The sequence below is a fragment of the Dromiciops gliroides genome, chromosome 3 (assembly GCF_019393635.1).
Source record: "Dromiciops gliroides isolate mDroGli1 chromosome 3, mDroGli1.pri, whole genome shotgun sequence".
Classification (NCBI taxonomy): Eukaryota; Metazoa; Chordata; class Mammalia; order Microbiotheria; family Microbiotheriidae; genus Dromiciops; species Dromiciops gliroides.
In genome coordinates, this window is record NC_057863.1 from 584,898,426 (window position 1) to 584,920,981 (window position 22,556).

General features: G+C 35.7%; 2 protein-coding genes across 2 annotated transcripts; both read right to left on the reverse strand.

Annotated features, from left to right (window-relative positions):
• Positions 1 to 3,657: 3,657 nt before the first annotated feature.
• LOC122748091 (olfactory receptor 52E8-like) lies at positions 3,658 to 4,614 on the reverse strand. The gene has a single exon (XM_043993811.1). The coding sequence runs from the start codon at positions 4,606 to 4,608 to the stop codon at positions 3,658 to 3,660; it is 951 nt and encodes a 316-aa protein (XP_043849746.1). The 5' UTR covers positions 4,609 to 4,614.
• A 16,482-nt stretch (positions 4,615 to 21,096) lies between these two features.
• On the reverse strand, positions 21,097 to 22,044 carry LOC122748092 (olfactory receptor 52E4-like). Its single transcript, XM_043993812.1, has one exon. It carries the CDS (start codon positions 22,042 to 22,044, stop codon positions 21,097 to 21,099), a length of 948 nt encoding a protein of 315 aa, XP_043849747.1.
• Positions 22,045 to 22,556: the final 512 nt, after the last annotated feature.

The window sequence follows — 22,556 nt, forward strand, 5'->3', positions numbered from 1 at the left end:
GTGCCAGGCACTGTATTAAGTGCTGGAACTTATATTTGCCTCCTAAAATCATTACTAACCTTCCTACATTTTGCAGAAAGCTTTTTGTTTTAAGTTATTTATCAACTGTATGTGGACATTATTATTCCACCCATCTCACTTTTCAGTTTAAATTCCTTTCTATCTGATGTACCAGACTTTCAAAGAGTTTTGAACTCAGCTGGATGAAGATTAATTTGAGGTTCAAGTTGTCAAGTAAGGTTTATTGGAAGAAGTTTGTATCATACTAGAATTTAAAGATAGAGAAGAATTGCACAAATGGGATTGGTATTAGAGTGATGACAATCCAGTCAAGGAAAGATGATGAATAAATATTTGAGAACAAATACGATATCAATAGCACAATCCGTACAACTTAAGGTACCTCTTCCCTCTCTGCTTCACAATAGACCCAAAAGGTAGGAATGTCTTTAAAAGAGCTAGCAAAAATAGAATGCAATATCCATACAGGGGTGTATTCTCCTTTAAAGCAGGAAAAAAAATAATACATGTCTGATCTCCTTTCTGTGGACATTGAGAACTCTACTTCTTTGCTATTATTTCTACTGTGCTCTTCTACATATTCGTTTTCTTATGAGAAGACCCCCTACAGCTTTTTTTTTTTTCGGTCACAGCAAGGTATCATCAATAAGTTTATGTGTTTTACTCTGATGGGACATCACATCTGCTGATCTTCTGGCAGGTTATTCTCCCGCCCCATCTTCTGTTTCAGAAAGCTGAAAATTAGGGACCTGAACAATTTGAAGCAGATTCTTGGGAAGTTCAGCTATTAATGAAGCATTTAGATGGTAAGACAAATGAGGACTACCAGCACATAGACGTGGTTACTAATAAAGTGTGTAATTTAAGATTCTAAATGCGGATTCTAATCTGTTCCCCCAGTTTTGGGGGAAACTGACTAAAAATCACTGATAAAACGAGTTTAGGTTTTTAAGGGTTTATTGGAAAATAGAAAGAAAAAGATTGAGAACAGAATTCTAACAGCCTGGCATTCCTATCTTTCCTCAAATTTCCTGTGAAGTCCTCTCCGCCACCACCATCAAGTCAGGAAGCCAAAAAGCCCCAGTGCTCTCTGCGCAGGCTCCCTTTCCTCCTTCCTGTCTCCTCCCAGACCATAGGAGGCTCCTCAAGTTGATTGGCTGGTAGCCTTGATAAACAGCACCCATGAGCAAACGTCATTTACTAATGCCAAGGAAAAGCCACAATGCCTCTGAGGCATTTTCCTCATGATGGAGCTTTCCCACAGCAAGTCTCCAGTAGGTGGCGTCATTCCAATCATTACAAAAGCCAGAGGAAAATGTCTCAGATGTTGTGTTCTTGGAATCCAGATTTTAAAAGCTGCAAGTATGTGGGCTTGAAGGAGAATACTATTCCATCTCTGTGTATACAAGCTGATCCTTTTACCTGTAAAAATATTTTTTCTTCAATGCCACTTATCTGAATCTATATCTTAATTGATCACTTAGCACAAGTGACAACTGCTTTATGTATCCCTGATCTACTAATTTCATATATTACTTCTTCAAATGTAATCAAATTTATTTGTATGTGTATTTATTTCTTTGGAGTCTACATTTGTCAATAAAATTCATACTTCCTGATTTCAGGAATAGTCTTGCTTTTACCTTTGTCCCCAATATCTAGACAGCACATATAGTAGACATTAAGTAAACGTTTGAAAAATTGAATTGGTTAGCTTTCTCCACCCCCTTGCCATTTAATAATTTAGCTATTATATAGTATTACTTATCTGCTTTAAACCTACAAACTACACGATACTTTATTAAGAGGAAGAACAAGTGTTTCCATGCTTCAGACCATAATATTCAGTATACATGAGTACAATACAACATAGTACATTTCAGTGAACCAGAGGATTTTTGAGTTGGAAAGGGCCATAGCAATCATCTAGCTCATCTCATACCTGAAAAGAATCTTTCATCTCATAGTATCTCCAACAAGGCTTGATAGCTATTTGTTAAATATGGTATAGTAGAGATACCTTTTGTGTATGGTTTTCACTGGGCAATGCTAAAGTGTTTTGTCAATCCCTATGACTTTTCTAATACTTTGAAACATATCACTGAATGTTGATTTGAATATATGGACTGAATCATGACAACCCTTACTTCTCTACCCTAATAAATGAACATTTAGTTTAAAAATGAAAAGGAACAGCTTTTATTAAATAATTTTTTCAAATTTATTTTATTTTGAATTTATGTCATAAAACAAGCATTGAAATAACATAGTTTATTAAAATGATTCTATGTGAAACTGCAAATCTATTATTTTACAACTTGCTATTCCTTTTGAATATGTGATAAAGCTGTCATGTAAATTTTTTTTCTTTTTTTCCCTCCCCCTCTCACTCTAGATATGACAACCATTAAACACAAATATATATATATATATGGAGATAAAGGTAAATATGTATATATATATATATATCTATAAATATATTATATATGCAAAAGCATTTTATATGTACTTTTATTTATCAGTTTATTCTCTGGATGCTGATAGTGTCTTCCTTCATGTTTCCTTTATACTTAATTTGGGTGTTTATAATAACCAAAATGACTTAGTTCCTCAAAGCTGTTCTTAAAGCAATATTGCTGTTACTGTATAGAATGTTCTTTTTGTTCTGCTCATTTTACTCTTATTTCATGTGTCTATCCATGTTCTTCTAAGATCATTGAGCTCATAATTTTTTTATAACACAATAGTAAAAAAAATGCCTTACATACTCTGTGTCTAATTTTCTTCGACATTTTTGAGTATGATAAAGTTCTTTTATCAAGAGTGAACTGTGTTAGGAGATGATAAATTCATATAGAATTGTATAATTTTACTTAGACCAGGAGGCACATAAAAGACCATCTCATTCATCCCTGCATTTCACCAATGAGGAAAATGGTCCAGAAAGGTAGTGATACCATGAGTGAAAAACAAACAAACACTGAATTAAGAATGAGAGAAACTATATCTGTGCTATGATACTTGCTACCACTGTTACTTTGGGAAACAAGTTAAATTTTCTTGTCCATAAAACTAAGGCACGAGACAAAATGCCTTCTAAGTTATGTTGTTAAAAGGTTCATTTTGGTTCTGAATTCTGTTTTAAGTATTATTCCCTGTAACTAAAAGTCATCATTTGACATCCCCATTCAAACAACATGTATTGTACTTCCCTAATATTTTTACATTAAAAAAGTCATCAAAAACAACTATATTCTAAACATTAATGCTTGACCAAACTTTCATATAGTCAATAGATGAATCATCATAAAGCATATTCCAATCATTCCTGCTCTGGAAGATAGGTAAGTATCAATGGGCCTCTAATTGAGATCAGAAGAAGAAACAGAAAGGAACAGGATAATAAACCTAATAGACTAGAGACAACCCTTTAGTGACATGTTTTGATAGTCCCTTTCCATAGGGCTGAATCAGTTCATTGTTGCCAGATTTACCACTGTCCAACAATAGTGTTAGAATGGCATATTTAGATTCTCTGTCACTGTAAAATATGTCTTCTATTTTAATAAACTCCTGAATAAGTACATTTGCTCATATGAGGTAGAGCACAGAAAAAAATATGCTATTTTCTTCATGTTACACAGATGAAAACAAGACTTTCTTAAATTGTCTTAGCACTAGTTCACGGATTTGCTTTGTTCTGATTCCATAGATAACAGGATTAAGTGCAGGAGGTACAACCACATAAAGATTAGCCAAAAGGATGTGGATATATCCAGGGATATTATGTCCAAATCTATGAGTGAGAACAGAGAAGAGGGCTGGGATAAAGAAGGATAAGATCACAAAGATGTGGGAGCCACAGGTATTGAGAGCTTTGATCTGAGCATCCCTGGATGGAAGGTGAAAGACAGCATGGAGTATCTTTATATAAGATATGGCAATAAGAATCACATCCCCAAATATCATAGCAATAATAACTAATCCAAACACAATGTTAATTTTAATGTTAGCACAAGACAAACGGGCAATACCCATATGCTCACAGTAGGTGTGAGGAATGATATTGTGCCCACAGAAGGGTAGCCTCCAGACAAGAAACACCATTGGAAATATCAGAAGGAAATTAATCAGGATCAGAAGTGCTAGAGTGACAGCAATGACTCTGTTGGTTAGTATCATATTATATCGAAGCGGGTGGCAGATGGCAACATAACGATCAAAAGCCATGGCCACAAGCACAAAAGTCTCCATAGCAGTAAACATGTGAATGAAGAACATCTGGGCAACACAGCTCCCAAAGCTAATCTCTCTCTGTTTAAGCCAGAAGATACCCAGCATTTTGGGAATGGTGGAGGTGGACAAGCCTAGGTCAATTGTGGACAACATGGCTAGAAAATAGAACATTGGCTGGTGGAGGCTACGCTCAGTCTCAATCACAAAGAGGATGGTGAGATTTCCCAAGAGTGCAATCAGATACACAGAGCAGAAAGGAAAGCCAATCCAGATGTGCATTTCTTCCAGTCCTGGGATTCCCAGCAAGAGGAAGAACAATGGATGAAATTGAGTGTCATTGGAAGGGATCATCTTACCAGTGATTGGTTCTGTACACTACCACATTTTTTTTTTTGCTGTAGTCTGGAAAAGAAAAAAAAATTAATGAATATATAGCCTCCCTGATTTACAATACAGATAATACTTCTCATATTATCTTCCTGTCAATGTTCTATCTAACCAACAACCTATAATTATAAGATGGTATGACCAGATTACCAGATACACAGATTGTGTATCTATTAGGTGAGAGCAGGATTTAAACCTATTCAAAAAAGGACCCATTCTGGAAAAGGCAGATTTTGGTTCCCCATAAGGAAAAAAAAAATCTTTGTAAGGATTAGAATTTCTCATAGTGCAGTGGGCCATTTCATGTGTTTATGAATTCTGTATCACTGAACAAAATTAAAGTGGAAAGCAGATAATCATATATAAGAATTTGTGTTGAGGGACTTCCTGCTAAAGTGTAATCTAAACTGTGTGACCTCAGATTCTGTTAACCTGTTTTTCCTACTTACTGCATTTCCTACTTTTTTGTTTCAGGTCAAGGAAACTGTTTAGCATCCTCCTTTGATCAGAGGAAGATCTCTTAGATCTTACAAACTAAGAAAAAGCTTAACTAGTCTTTAAACTCTTACTGCTTTTGATTTTTCCCTTTGCAGTGTATTTCTCTCCCCTTTCCAATCTAGTAGAGTAAGGGTACCATCCTTTTTAGCCTTGAATGAAGACATTCTTGGGGGAAAGTCTATAAATGTTTTACCAATTTCCACTGTATCATAGTGCAAGAGATGTCCAAACTGTAACCAGTAGAATTTTGTTCTCTTTCTATCCCCCCTTTGTCTACAGTTTCTCCCTTCAAAAATACTTTTCAGACCCTACCAAGCTATAGCAATATATAGCTGGTTTAGTTGATCAGGATTTTATTTTCCTCAATTAAGTAGAAAAGTACCTCTGATTCCAGTCTACAAGGTTTGAATCATTTAGTGGAGATTGGAGAGGAAACATAAATAGGTATTTAGGCCACATAGTCACATGGTATCCCACCATTACAGATCTGGGCTATGCAGAAGGTGTAGCAAACTATGAGGGGCTCATCATCATTCAGGATTATAACCCAGAGCTCAGCCACTCCCTCACCCTTTCTTGTCAACTCTTATTACAGTTTCCTGAGAAAAAGGAGTTTTCCAAAAAGGCAGCCTGAAACCATTCAGTTCACCCATCACAGAGGGATTAGTCAGTTCACAAGGGGTCTCTCTCTGTTGAACTTCTTACTTCCTATGACTACTCATATTAGATTAATAGTATGTGTAATTTTCACTCAGGTAATAAGAAAAGGTGATTCCCATTGGCATTTTGTTTTGAATGGGTGACAAAACATCTGAAGTATAAACCTGGAGCTTTTTAAAAAATTATTTCTAACCAAAGAGGAGCATTCATTTCCTCTCCCATAATCATTCCCATAGTCCACCACCTATTTAACATTCCCTCTTAGCCCCAGTCTTGGCCCTTTTCTGGACTGGCAGAAGTAAGAAGTTCTCTGGATAATATCATCTCTACAGGCCTTGTACAGTACCTTAGAATAACTGGAAATTTTTAGGGGACTAAAATTGGCCCCTTCCCTAATGAAGTTGCAGCTGGTAAACCAGAGACAATTTGAAGGAGGTAGATATACTGTGAGTGTCGGGGTGGAGTAAGAAGGTATTATTGTATAAATTTTTGTGTTAATATTCTCACATTTCTTACTCTAACTTATTCCCTTAGCCCTCCCATTGGCTGAGCCCTTGTGCCCCACATAGGAGACTTTTTTAGCTTCACATATAGTCAGTCACTATCTCCTTAATTATACAGAATTTACCATGTTTCACTCTCCCTCCAAGCCTTCCATAGGTGTTCTTCTAGCCTTTCTCTACCTGATTCTTCATTTATGAACCAAATATACCTCTGGAGTTCTACAAGATGGTCTCATTAATAAGAAAGATATTAATAGATATCCTCTTCCCTCATTCTGTGTGTTTCCCTGTCTACCTTTCTTGGGAGATTGACAGCTTGGTTCCTATAATTCAGGTACCTGCCTTTTTTTTCTTTTTGTTCTCTATAAAGTTACTATTTTGGGGTAAATATCTGAAACTATTAAGGAATAGACTCACCAACTGCCTTGAAAATGAGTAACCCTCTCTCAAGGACAGGATTCCACAGCTCCCATCTCTGTGCCTTCTCTATTTTTCCTGTACAACTGGGAAAGGTTTATATAGAGGCTGAAGTGCTTTCTTTTCCCCCTTTCCTGACTGAGAAAAATTTTACATAATGAGGATCCCCTGTGCCTGCAGTGTTCCTGGCTTCAGTATTTTATAGTCCCAGGGCACAGAAATAGCCAGAAGGAATGGAGAATGTCTTTGTGATCATATATTCACTATAAGGCAATGGGATTGATGACTAGAGACATTTTCTTCTGCTACCTACTCTATACCAGAGTTAGTCTGTAAATTCTGATTCTGCTGATGTCAGTCCCACACCTACTGGTGAATACTGACATACTATGACAGAAGAGAAGACAATATATTTAAAAATGGTTATTCCAGAAAATTATATATTCATATTGGAACAAAATAGAATACTGGACATGTCCTGGACCATACCAAAGCTCCACCCTAAGCTAATAATCAATTAATCAACAAATATTTATTAAGTTTCTAATATGTGCCAGGAATTATGTCAGGCCCATCCAAGAAGGTAGAATTTACTACCACTCCATAACTTAACACACTTTTTGATAGTTCTTTTAGGATGTTTTCCTTATATGTGATGAAAAGATGTCTCTGTGCAACTTTAACTCACTGATCCTAGAACTGCCCTGGGACCAAGTAAGATAAATTTGTCTTTACCATATGACAGTCCTTCAAATGTGGTAGAATAGGCATAGGTTCTCTATCCTAAGCCTTAAAATTTTATGATACCCTCCTCACTCTACAATGTAGAAATTTAGCTTTGTGAATATTTCCCAATATTTGGTTCTCAGAAATAAACATAATACTTTAGCCATGGTGTGACCAAAATAGAATATTGCCCTAATTTTAAACATTAAGCACATCTTAACACAGCATAGATCACATTAACTTTTTTTGGGGGGGGGGCAATGAGGCAATGAGTGACTTACCCAGCGTCACACAGCTAGTAAGTGTCAAGTGTCTGAGTCCAGATTTGAACTCAGGTCCTCCTGAATCCAGCATCCATGCTCTATCCACTGCACCACATAGCAGCTCCCATATATCTTTCTTTAAAGGGGAGCTAGTACTGTGGGTCCTAATGACTATAAATAAGTGTTGGAATTGTAAAGAAGGAAGTTTGATCCCAGAGAAAAAAAAGCACTGGCTTTATCCACTGTGCCACCTAGCTGTCCCCCACATTAACTTTTAAATTTACTAATATGAGACAGGAATCTAAGGTATTTAAATATATGCTGGTATGAGTAGATAGAGTTCTAGACTTTAAGTTAGGAGGATTTAAATACAAATTCTTACTTAGATATTTACTAGCTCTGTGACCTTGATCAACTTACTTAAATTCTCAGTCTTAGTTTTGCCTTCTATAAAATGAACATATTAATAGCACTTTTCTCACAAGGTTGTGTAACAACCAATAGATAGGAGTCAATTAGATAAATCATTTCTTCTATAAAGAAGGAAATTATATATCTTTATTTTTCTTTTTTTTAGAAAAATTTAAAAAAAAATTTTTTTGCTGGGCAATGAGGGTTAAGTGACTTGCCCAGGGTCATACAGCTAGTAGGTGTCAAGCGTCTGAGGCTGGATTTGAACTCAGGTCTTCCTGAATACAGGGTCCATGCTCTATCCACTGCACCACATAGCAGCCCCCATGTATCTCTCTTTAAAGGGGAGCTAGTACTGTGGGTCCTAATGACTATAAATAAGCATTGGAATTGCAAAGAAGGAAGTCTGATCCCAGAAAAAAGTTGAAACAAAGCATTTCCCTTCTTTGAAGAGTTGGTGGGATACTACTACATATTGTCAAATATGTTTGATATATTGGGAGGTTTTACTAAACTTATTTTTTTCATTCTTTTTAAAAAAATTCCTTGTTGGAAGGTATGGCTTTCTGAGTATGGTAAAGGAAACTATTTAGAAATGAAGTTAATATAAAAACGAAAATCAAGAAAATAAAAATTTTAAACTCTGTGGAAGATCTTAGACAATAAGGCCCATACAACCATTAAGATTCTGTTGGGCAAAGGGGAAAAAATGTAATTTCTCAGAAAAAGGTCTCATCTAAAATATATAAAGAACTTTGTCAAATATATAAAAATACAAGCCATTCTCCAATAGATAAATTGTCAAAGGCTGTGAACAGGCAGTTTGCCAACAAAAAAATCAAAACAATTGATAGTAATATGAAAAAATGCTCTAAATCATTATCGTTTAGGGAACTGCAAATTAAAAAACCCTATAGTGTTTTACACATATGAGATTGGCTATAATGATTGACAGGAAAGTGACAAATGTTGGAGGGAATGTGGAAAAATTGGAACACTAATTCACTATTGGTGGCATTGTAAACTGATCTATTTGGAGAACAATCTGGAATTATGTCCAAAGAGTTAGTATATCCTTTCACTTAGCAATAGCACTACTAGGTCTGTTTCCCAAGATGGTTAGGGAAAAAAGGAAAAGCACCTATATGTTAGTGAAGTGTTAGTGAAGAGCTGGAAATTTCAGGGATATCTGTCAACTGGGGAGTAGCTGAACAACTTTTGGTATGTGATTAAGATGGAATAATACCATGATATAAGAAATGGTAAGTTTGATGATATTAGCAAGACATGTATAGATTTGCATGAAATAATGAAGAGTGAAAGGAGCAGAACCAAGAGTACATTGCATATAGTAACAGCAATAATGTTTTAAGACTGAGTGACTAAGTCATTTTGACTATTAATAAAAACCCAAATTAACAACAAAAGAACTATGAAAGGAAGATGTTTTCTGCATCCAGAGAAAGAATGGACAAATAGAAGTATGTATAGAATGCTTTTACATACAAATATATATGCATATATACACACATACCTACCTACCTACATAAATAAATACATATTTGGGTCTAATGGTAGCCATCTCTAGGATGGGAATGGGGGAAGGGAAGAAAAAGGAAAAAGTTACCTGATAATTTTGTTATACATTTAAAAGGAATAGCAAGTTGTATATAATAGATTTGCAGTTTCATGTTCAATCACCTCTTTTTTTCCTATTCTACTATGTTATGTATATGCTTGTTTTATTTCTTAAGTTCAGAATAAAGTAAATATTTAATAGTCAAAGACAATACGCAAAAGAAAGCTGAAAATTATGTGGAGGGGGTAGACCTGGGGTACAATATTCTGTGAAAACCAAACCAAGCAGAACTGCTGATTGAAAATGGAGAGTAACTGGGTAAGTCCAGATTCCAGCCCTCTATAAAGGAAAACTTTGGGAGGAGTTTAGTGTTTCAACCTCCCTGCTTTCCAATCCGAGGGGAGAAGAGGATAAGGGAATTAGTGATTGTTGAGTGTCCAAAATTAAATCAATCTGGGTGATGATGAGATTTTAGGTGATCATCTTATCCTGGGTGGGGCAGGATATTATGTAGAGTCCAAACCAAGCAGAGCTTCCTGGAACATTCAGAGTTTGGGATCTTGTAATCTTAGAACATTCATCTTCTATGCAGGCCCCTTTCTTCCATGAGTTTGACCTGGTACCTAATTTTTAGCAGAGGCTCAGACTAGCAGGCACCCATTGTTTTCCTTTCGAATACCACCCCCTTTTATGATTTTCTCTGTCTATGTTTTTTTGTTTGTTTGTTTGTTTGTTTTTGCAGGGCAATGGGGGTTAAGTGACTTGGCCAGGGTCACACAGCTAGTAAGTGTCAAGTGTCTAAGGCCAGATTTGAACTCAGGTACTCCTAAATCCAGGGCTGGTGCTCTATCCACTGTGCCACCTAGCTGCCCCCTCTGTCTATGTTTTGAATCATCTCCTACAGAAATCATCTCATCCCATTAAAACAATACCCATTCTTTAAATCCCATCTTAATGGTCACCTTCAACAAGAAACCTTTCCTAATCCTCCCACCTCTTTTCTCTATGAAATAAGACATTTCAATCTCTTCTCCTTAATACTTTCTTTTCTCTTGGGTTTTCATAACACTGCTCTCCCTTGGTTCTTCTACCTTTTCAGTCTCCTCTGCTGGACCTTCAGCCAGTTTTCACCTGGTAACCATAATTGTCCCTCAGGGCACTGTTTTGGGTCCCTCTCTCTTCTTCTATACTATTTCATTTGGTGAGCTTATCATCTCTATAAAGATTGATTCTCTGATTTTTCCAATTCTATGCTCTCCCCTGACCTCCAATCTCAGTTCTTCGATTGCCTATTGGATATCTCAAAACTAGTGTTTATATAATGCTTTAGGGTTTTTACAGCATTTTGTAAATATCATTTCACTTTATCCTCACAAACACCGAGGGTGGTAGAGGTTATTATTATTCCCACTTTATAGCTGAGGAAACTGAAGCAGGCTGAGGATAAATGTCACATATCTAGCAAATGTTTGAGGCAGAATTTAAACCCAAGCAATTCTGGCTTAAGGTCCTGCACTCTCCACTGAGCCACTTAGCTATCTCAACATGTCCAAAATTAAGCTCATTATATTACACCCTTCTCCATTCTTCCTAAATTCTCCATTACTATGTTGGGTATGATGAGCCTCCCAGTCACACAAGCTCACAACCTCAGTTTCTTCCTGTACTCTTTCCTCTCTCTTGTCCCCCATATCCAATCAATCATCAAATCCTGTCATTTTAACCTTCACAATATTTCTAGTATATATTCCCTTCTTTCCTCTCACACTACCACTACTTTGGTGCAGATCTTCATCACCTCCATCCTGGAGTACTGCATTAGTCTACTATTTACTCTTCCTGACTTAAGTCCCCCCACACAACAGTCCATCCTCCACACAGCTGTCAAATGGATCTTCTTCTTCTTTTTTTTTTTTTGGTGAAGCAATTGGGGTTAAGTGACTTGCCCAGGGTCACACAGCTAGTAAGTGTTAAGTGTCTGAGGCCAGATTTGAACTCAGGTACTCCTGAATCCGGGGCCGGTGCTTTATCCACTGCGCCATCTAGCTGCCCCCAAATGGATCTTCTTAAAATGCAAAACTGACCATATCACTCCCCTATTCAATAAAATCCAATGGTGACCTATTGCCTCCAGAATCAATGCTCTCTTTGACTTTTAAAGCCCTTCATAACCTGTCTATTCCTATCTTTCCAGTCTTCTTATGTCTTACTCCGTATCAGATACTCTATGATCCAGTGACACTGGCCCCTTCTTTTTCTTTGAAAGAGATCCAATCTCCCAACTGTAGGTATTATGACTGGATATCTCCCATGCATGAATTCTCTCCCTCATATTCTTTGCCATCTAGTTTCCTTGGCTTCTTTCAGTTATCACTCGAAGTTCTGCCTTCTGAAAGAAGCCTTTCTTAGTCCTTCTTAAATTTAATAAATCTCTGAGATTATCTCCAATTTCTCCTGTGTATATTTTGTTTGTAAAGAGTTGTTTGCTTGTTTTTACCCCATTAGGTCATGTTCTCCTTTAGGATAGGAAGTATGTTTATTTTTCCTTTCTTGTTTTCCCAGTGCTGAGCACAGTGCTTGATGAACACAGTAGGTATTTAATAAATGCTTGTTCCTAGCTTAGGAAATGACATGCCACTTTGATATATTACATTAAAGTTATTACCTCTGACTTAGTATTATAACATAGAAGAAAGACTGAGCAAGGAGAGACCTAGAGTCATTTATCATTACATAATTCCTTTCATGATTCTCTTGGTCTCAATTTCCTATTGTTTATTTATGATACTAACACCTACATTGTTCTATAGGATTACTTTGAGGAGAGTGTTTTATGAATCTGAAAAAATTATAGAAAAATGAGTTTTGTCGATGGTGATGGTTAAACAACAGAAGCTGGAGAAAGAAAGACCTAAGTTTAACTTTAGCCTCAAACACTTACTAATTGTGTGACCCTGGACAAATCCCTCATCTGTAAAATAAGGACAAGAATAGCATCTACCTCCCTGGGTGGTTATGAAGTTAAAATGAAATAATGTTTGTAAAGAGATTTGCAAATATTAAAGCATTGTATAGATGCTAACAATTATTGTTATGATAAGATATTATTAATCAAGTTAGACATTACCAAGGAAAGTGGGATTCTGGGGACATTCTGAAATAAGAGAAAGTGAAGGACTGAGGTAAATAGCACTTCTATTGCTAAGGGAAGATCTGACTGTATTTTTTTTCCGGGGCAATGAGGGTTAAGTGACTTGCCCAGGGTCACACAACTAGTAAGTGTCAAATGTCTGAGGCTGGATTTGAACTCAGGTCCTCCTGAATCCAGCACCTGTACTTTACCTACTGCACCACCTAGCTGCCCCTGACTGCATTTTTATGCTCTATCTCTTTAGGCAAATTCTCTCAGTCAAGTCCATTTTTACCAATCCTCATTCATTTTACTCCATCAGTGATTAAAATAGCATAGGTTGTCTAACTTAATCTGGGATACACAAATCCAAATATCATATTCAAAAATGTGTTTCTAACTAATGGATCTTTAATGAAAATTATTTTTCTCCTCTGAAACTGCTACTTTCAATTAGCAACATTAATTAAAAGCACTTGTGATCTGAACTGATTTCATTTCTTGCCAGGATTTCATGATCCTCTGTACTGTGTGCCTGCTCCAGCTGCTGTTGGTCTTGGTAAGTTTTTTTCATGAGATATCATTTGTCTTTATTTGATTCAGTAGAAGTGAGAAGTGAAAGTCAGACTTGACAAACCTTAGAGGTTTTTATTTTTTTAATTACATCTTAGACATATTCTCCAGGAATAGAGCAGGTCTCTCTATTAATTTGCAAAAGTCACCTAGGCAGCTAGGTGGCATAGTGCATAGAACACTGGACCAGAAGTCAGAAATATCTGCATTCAATTCTGGCCTTAGATACTTGCAAACTGCGTGATCCTGGGCAAATCATTTAAACCTGTTTGCCTCTATTTAATTATCTGTAAAATAAGCTGAGAGGGAAATGCCAAACCACTCCAGTATCTTTGTCAGGAAAACGCCAAAAGGGGTTAAAAAGAATCAGATACCACTGAAAAATGATTAAACAACCACCATCTAAACAGAAAGGTATCTGGGTATGCCTTAGTAGTGTGTCATCAATTGCCACCATTTACTAAATCTGCCTTTGTCTTTGAGTAGATGAGAACTTTTTGAGAGTAGAGGGGAAAACAGCAGTTGCTCTGTAGTCAGAGGACTTGGGTTCAAATCCACTTCTGAGGTTTATCGTCTATGTGACCTTAATTAAGTCAATTACCCTTCTTGGGATTTTCTAGCTCTAGACTTGTGATCCTGTAATTATTCTTGGCAAAAAAGAAGCTACATTATTCTGATTGGACACAGTTCTGATTTTGATGGGAAGAGCACCAAATCTATTTATCAATAGAAGAATGACTTGTATTCTTATAAATTTGACTCAGTTTTCTATATATTTGAGAAATGAGGCTTTTAACCAAGCTATTTGCTGTAATTTCCCCCTATTTTTCTGCTTTCCTTCCAATATTAAATGTATTGGTTTTGTTTGCACAAAAACTTTTAAATTTTATATAATAGAAATTGTCCATTTTACATTTTGTAAGGGTCTCTATCTTTTGTTTAGTCCGAAATTCTTCCATTATACAAACATCTGGCAAGTAAATGATTTCATTCTCCCCTAATTTGCTTATGGTATCACTGTTCATGTCTAAATCATTTATCCATTTTGAACTTATCTTGTATATAGTATGAGATGTTAGTAGTTTCTGCCATATCTCTTTCCAATTTTCCTAGCAGTTTTTGTCAAATGAGTTTTTGTCCCAAAAGCATGGATCTTTAGGTTTAACAAGCACTAAATTACTATGATTATTTATTACAATGAAATGTGTGCCTAATCTATTCCACTGATCTATTATTCTATTTCTTTTCCAGTACCAGATTGTTTTGATGATTGCTATTTTATAATACAGTTTGAAATCTGGTATTGCTGAGCTACCTTCATTCATATTTTTTTCACTAATTTTCTTGATATTTTTGATCTTTTATTCCTTCAGATGAATTTTATTATTATTTACGTTAGCTCTATAAACTAATTTTTATATAGATGTATTGGTATGGCATTGATTAAGTATGTCAATTTGGGCAGAATTTTAATTTTTATATTGGTTCTGCCTATCTATGAACAATTAATATTTTTCCAATTGTTTAGAATTTATTTTATTTGTATGAAAAGTATTTTGTAATTGTGCTCATATTGTGTCTGGGTTTGTCTTGACAGGTAGATTCCCAAGTATTTCATATTGTTTACAGTTATTTTAAATGGAATTTCTTTTTGGCTTTTTTTATCTCTTGCTGCTGGACTTTGTGGTATTATATAGAAATGCTGATAATTTATGTGAGTTTATTTTATGTCCTGTGAATTTCCTAAAGTTGTTAATTATTTCTTTTGTTGTTGTTGTTGTTGTTGTTAATTATTTCAACTAGTTTTTTAGTTGATTCTCTAAGATTCTCTAAGTATAGCATCATATCATGTGCAAAGAGTGTTGGTTTTATTTCCTAATTGCTTTTCTAATTCCTTCAACTTCTCTTTCATCTCATTGCTATAGCTAGTATTTCTAGCACAATATTGGATAAGAGTGGTGATAATGTGTATCCTTGCTTTATCCCTGATCTTATTGGAAAGGCTTTTAGTTTATCTTCATTACAGATAGTGCTTGCTGATAGTTTTAGATAGGTACTACTTATCTTAAGGAAATATCCATTGACTCCTATGATTTCTAGTGTTTCAATAAGAATTGGTGTTGTATTTTATCAAAGGCTTTTTCTTTTCTTTTTGTCAAAGGCTTTTTCTGCATTTAATAAGATAATCAGATGATTTAAATTGGTTTTGTAATTGATATGGTCAGTTATCCTCATAGTTTTCCTAATATTAGAACCCTGCATTCCTCGTATAAATCTCACCTGGTTATGACTCTTGTGATAAATGCTGTAATCTCCTTTTACTCATATTTTTTGTTGTTTTTTTGTTTTGTTTTATTTTTGTGGGGCAATGAGAATTAAGTGACTGTCCAGGGTCACACAGCTAGTAATTGTCAAGTGTCTGAGGCTGGATTTGAACTCATGTCCTCCTGAATCCAAGGTCAGTGTTTTATCCACTGTGCCACCTAGTTGCCCCTCACTCATATTTTAATTTTGATGAGAGTAATGTTCAAGGGTTGCCCATAATCCCCCTATCTTTCCCTCCATTGTAATAGTTCTTTCATACCTCTTTTATTTGAGATAATTTATATCACTCTACCTCTCCCTTCCCTCTTCTCCCAGTGCAATCCTCTTTCTCACCGCTTAATTTAAAATAATATTTAAATAGTCCATCTTAGTCAATGCACACCTGCATCCTCTGTTTATGTATACTCATTTTAATTGCCCTAATAGTGATAAAATTCTTAAGAGTAACAAGTATCATCTTTCTGTGTAGGAATATAAACAGTTTGGCTATATTTAATTCCTTATATTTTTTCTTTCTTATTTACCTTTTTATGTTTCTTTTAAGCATTGTATTTGAAGATCATATTTTCTGTTTACTTCTAGTCTTTTCATCAAGAATGCTTGAAAGTTCCTTATTTCATTAAATATCAATTTCCCCCTGAAAGATTATATTCAGTTTTGTAAGTTAGTTGATTCGTGGTTTTTATACTAGCTCCTTTGCTTTTCAGAATATCATATTCCAAAATTTTTGATCATTTAAGGTAGAAGATGCTAAAGATTTTATGAGCTTGACAGCAGGGCAGTTAAGTAGTGCCATGGATACAACACTGGCCTTGGAGTCAAAAGGACGTGAGCTCAAATATGGCCTCAGACATTTGACACTTACTAGTTGTGTGACCCTGGGCAAGTCACTTCACCCTAATTGCCTCAAAAACATCTGGGACCATCTCCAGTCATCCTGATGTAGAGCATGACATTGGACTCAGATGGCTTTAGATAAGAAAGTGAGGCTGGATTGTACAGCCTTCTCTCACTTAAATCCAATTCACTGTAAGTCATGATATCACCTCCTGATGTCATGGTCCTCTTCAAAAATGAAGAAAAACAACAACCTTTCCTGACAGCAGCTCCACAATATTTGAATTGTTTCTTTTTAGTTCTTTGTAGTATTTTCTCCTTGGCTTGGAAGCTCTGGAATTTATCCATAATATTCTGTAGAGTTTTAATTTTGGAATCTCCTTAATGATGTGACTAGTAGATTCTTTCAATTTCTATTTTACTCTCTGGTTCTAGAATATTAGGGCAATTTTCCCTGATAACTTTTTAAAATATGAAGTCTGTGATCTTTTTTGCATTATAGCTTTCAGGTAGTCCACTAATTCTCAGATTATCTGTCCTTAATCAATTTTCTGGGTCAGTTTTTTCCAATGAGCTATTTTACATTTTTTATTTACTTTTTTATTCTTTTGAATTTATCATTTCTCGATGTCTCATGGAATCAACAGCTTCCACTTGCTCAATTTTACTTTTTCAAGAATTATTTTCTTTATTTAGCTTTTGTACCTACTTTTCCATTTGGTCAGTGATACTTTTAAGGAGTTGTTTTCTTTGGTGAATTTTTAAGTATCTTTTTCAGTTTTCTGTATGTTTCCTTTACCAGGCAGTTAACTGTTTTTTCATGATTCTCTTGCATTCCTCTAATTTTTTTCAATTTTTTTTCTACTTTTCTTATTTGATTGTTAAAATACTTTTTGAGTTCTTCCAAGAGTTATTTTTGGGTATGACACCAATTCACATTTATCTTTAAGGCTTTGCACGTATCCATTTTGACATTGTTGTCCTCTTCTAAGTTTGTGCCTTAACCCTCCCTGTCACCATAGTAACTTTCTAAGGTCAGGTTCTTTTTTTGTTGTTGTTGTTCCTTTTCCAATCTATTTCATGACTTCCCACTACATGGGATTTTGGGGGGGCTTTTCTCCTGGATTGGAGAGGGCACTGTCACAAGCTTCTTATGTTGAGCTTTGGGACCTTCTTACTTGCACCAGGCCTTAGGGCCCCACTGCTGGCTTGCTCTGGGGGGCAAGGCCTTACTGGTGGCTTGACCTATAGCCTAGTGCCTCCCTGCTAACCTCCTGGGGTGTAACCTGCTACTGACTTGCTCCGGCTTCACCTGAACTGGACCATACTTTCCTCCCACCCCAATGAGACAAACCTTTTCTGCTAACTCTTCAAGATGTCCTGGGCTCAAAAATTGCTTCACTTTACAGATTCAATGCAATTAATTTTGAAGAATTATTCCAAGGTTGTTTGGAGAGGAATTTGGAAGAGTTTAGATGAGTTCCTGCCTAGTCCACCATGTTGACTCTAGAAATTAAGGTCTTTTTTTGATAAAATTATTGATAGTTTAAATTTCTGCTAAACTTTCTGTTCATATTTTTTGATCATTTATCAATTGGCCCATGACCCTTGTTCTTATAAATTTGAGTCAATTCCCTACATAACATAGAAAGGAGACCTTATCAGAACAATTTTATACAATGATTTTTTTTTCTGAGCTATTTCTTTTTATCAGAGCTGTGTTGGACTTGTTTTGCAAAAAAACACTGATTACCTTTTAATTTTGTATAATCAAAATTGTCCCTTTTATCTCCTGTCATTTCTTTTATTGATCATGAACTCTTTTCTCCATAGATTTGATATGTAATTCTTACATGTTTTTCTAACTTATTTGTAATATTCTACATAATCTTTCACAGGCATAGGGCACTTTCCTTCTTAAAGTAACAACAACAACAAATCTAAAGTGACTTCTTATTGTCTTTAGGAGAAAATATGGACTTTTCAGCCTGCTATTTAAAACTCTTTGTGATCTACTCTTTGTGATTTCTAAAGCTACCTTTCTAGCTTTTTTGTTTGTTTGTAATTCTGACCATTAGAAATACAATATGCCAGACAAACTGGATTATTACCTACTTCCTAACATGATTTTGTTTCTCCCCAATCTGTATAGATGAACAGACTGAAATTCCTTTTCTTCCTCATTATTTTCTATCAGAATCCTCAACTTTATTAATTACTTAATTAATCTATCTATCTATTTATTTGTTTATCTATATATCTTTTCATTTATTTATTTATTTTATTTTATTCTTTTTTTGTGGGGCAATGGGAGTTAAGTGACTTGCCCAGGTCACACAACTAGCAAATGTCAATTGTCTGAGGCCAGATTTGAACTCAGGTCTTCCTGAATCCAGGGCTAGTGCTTTATCCACTGTAACATCTATTTGCCCCCCTCCCTTGACTTTATTTATAGCTAGATTCAGGGGTCACCTCCACCAAGAAGCCATTTTTTTATCTTATTGCTCCCCCAAATACTAATTGTTAACGTTTCCTTCTTTCTCAAGTTACCTTGTAAGTACATACTTTGTATACTGTTGTAGACCTCCCCTCGAATATAGGTTCCTTGAGCTATTTCATTTTAGTCTTTGAATCCCTAGCATTAACCCAATGCTTTGCACATTACATGGGCTAATTCACTGTTTTAAGGGTTGAGTTGATTTTGATTTTTCCATTTTTTTTCAAGAAGCATACAATTTTCTGAGATTGTGTTACTTTGGAGAGAATTCCTTCCATCTTTTGCCACTATATATGGAATAGACATTTGAAAACTGATTGGCATTCTAGAATTTGTTGTTCAGAAAGATAAACCTTTCCTCTTACACCTGAGATCAGTTTGAATTATCATGATTTTTGAGTAAAACAGCAGAATTGAGTCACACGAAGGAATTTTGGGAAAAAATGGACTCTGTGAGTGAGCAGACTGAGAGGAAGCAATTTGACTGCAAAAGTTGAACTGTAGGAGAAGTGGCATCTGCAATCCCCTTCCTGAGACTCAATGGATTGAAATGGAGATAAATGGTGCACCACCGAGAAAAGAGGAGAGAGAAACAGAGACAGAGACAGAGAGACAAAGACAGAGATTGGGGAGACAGAGACAGAGACAGAGAGGGAGGTAGACAAAGAGACAAAGAGAGAGAAAGAGAGAGAGATTGGAGAGGGGGGAAGATAGGAGAAAAGAGGAGAGGGAGAGGGAGATGGAGAGAGAGAGAGAAAGAAAGAGATAGAGAGAGAGAAAGAGAATACTATTACTTCTTTATTTCTTTTAATAAGAGATAGGTCACTGGGTGGCAAGAGGATGCATTTTGAAATGAAGATGATATAAAATATTTTAAAAGTCTTGACTCAAGTCTTGACTCAACTTATATAGACACATACACTTGTGTGTGTGTATATATTTCCTTCCAAAAACTCAGTTTAACAAAGAAGCTACTGGGTCTCAAGCAGAATTACATTAATAGTAATTTTGACCTTACCATATAGCTTCTATCTTCTTATTATTAGATTTTCAAATGCTCCTCTGATCTGTTTTTTCCTATATACCTTTTAAATGAATAATTGAATTTGTTTAGAAGCTACCTAGCTGTACTATCCTGATCCGAAATTTCTCCATATTGTCCACAGAAATAGTCTAAGAATTTTGTTACATGGTTATCTGAAATGTAGATATAATAAGTTGGCAGTATTTCCCTCATTTGCCATTCTATTAAGTCTGTCATAAAGGGCGAAGAGTAACTGGAATACTGACTCTTAAAGCCAGAGTCCTAAGCAGTATGAATAACTGTCAATGACAATATTACTATGGAATTCATCCCCTATTTATTTTTCCACATGGAATAGTTACTGGCTCCAGACTCTCTTCTGTAACCTTTAAGAGAAATGAAAATATCTCAATATCCCAATATTCCAGTTAATTGGAACCAGCCTCCTCATAAACAGAAATGAAAATAGAGCTTCATAAATAAATGGTTGAGAATAATGGCAATGGTTTATATGTTCACACATAGTACTATAAATTCAAATCACTGTTAGGCCTGAATTCACCAGGTTCTTCCAAAGAGTTGATGATAGTAGTGGTGCTGGAGAGGATTTTAAGATCATTGTTACCATATCATAATTTATGGAAATTTTAAACACAACGAGGCTTTAATTAACCATCTTAGTGCCAAAGCAATTTTAAATGTATTATTTTAAATTTCATGAGATTATTTGTATTTGGGGACTTGAGTATTATCAATGTTCTATCGCAATTTTTAAAAATCACATTTATTGGGAAAATTTTTTGTTATATTCTCCTTTGTAACTTTGTACAATTTCTATAGAAACAAAATTTCTATTTCATGTTAAAGTTTATGGAAGTATGTACAATTATTGATTAACAAAATTTACTTTATAGCTAACTTTTCAAGAACACATTTCTTTCATTAAAGTAGTTGTACATGCATTTCTTCTATCTGGATGGAGCTCTTAAAGGCTGTCTCTGTGCCTCAATTAGCCTCGATTTTTCCATATGAAGAATGTTGCTACAACCCTCTCCCGGATTTGCTTGGTTCTGACTCCATAGATGATAGGGTTCAGTGCAGGTGGTATGATCACATACAGATTGGCAAGGAGGATGTGGATATAATGGGGGACATTGCGTCCAAAGCGATGAGTCATGAAAGAGAAAAATGCAGGAGTGAAGAAGGCTAAGATGACACTTACATGGGAGCCACAGGTGTTGAGAGCTTTTATTCGAGCTTCTCGGGAGGGGAGCCTAAAGACGGCATGAAGAATCTTCACATATGAAACAGCAATTAGAACCATGTCCAAAAGCATCATACAAACAAGAAACAACCCAAAGATCACATTTACCCTAATGTTAACACAGGCCAGTCTGGCAATTCCCATGTGTTCACAGTAAGTATGAGGAATGACGTGGTGTTTACAGAAAGAAAGCCTAAAAATTAGAAACACCAATGGGACAATTAAAACAAAATTTTTTATTACTGCCATCCCTCCAATGATGCAAATGGTTTTATTGGTAAGGATGGTGCTATACCGGAGAGGGTTGCAAATGGCAACATAACGATCAAAAGCCATGGCCACAAGTATATAGGTCTCCATTCCTGTGAACATGTGGATAAAGAACATTTGAGTGACACAGCCCTTAAAGCTTATGTCCCTTAAATGGAGCCAGAAGATACCAAGCATTTTGGGTATTGTGGCTGTAGATAAGCCCAGATCAACCACAGACAACATAGCCAATAAGTAGAACATGGCCTGATGCAGACTCTGCTCCATCTTGATCACAAGCAAGATGGTGATGTTACCCAATACTGCAACCAGATACATAACACAGAAAGGGAAGCCAATCCAGATGTGCATGGCTTCTAGCCCAGGAATGCCCAGCAGCAAAAGGGAGGAAGGATGGGATACAGTATCATTGAGAAAGGACATTCTGCCAGGATCTTCCAGTGACTACACTCATTGCAATGAGGCTTTAACTCCCAGGAATGAACACATCTGTCTTCCAAGTAATGGAAATAAGCAGAAACAAAGAATATATTATGAACTCCATTCTCTTCTGGGAGCTTAGAGGATAAAAGACTGTTCCTTCAACTTCTATTCTTTACTCTCCCTTCCAACAGTCTTAAGAGTTAATGAAAAAGAGTGTAAAATGGTGGGCTGCATGGCCACTGGAAGAGAACATTTACACCAAGGTAATAGAACAATGTAATTGGAATAAGGAGAGCTGGGTTCTATTCATTTTCTACCATTAACTAACTATATGACCTTTGACAAATTCTGTGTTCTATGTGTGCCTGAGTTTTTAAATTCTCAAATAAATAAATAAACAAATACACGAATAAAAAAATAAATGGATGGAGGAATAATTCAACCAGGTGCACTTGCACATTCCCTTTTTTCCTTTCCTGGGTCCCCTAAGTACTCTGAACTTCACCATCTGC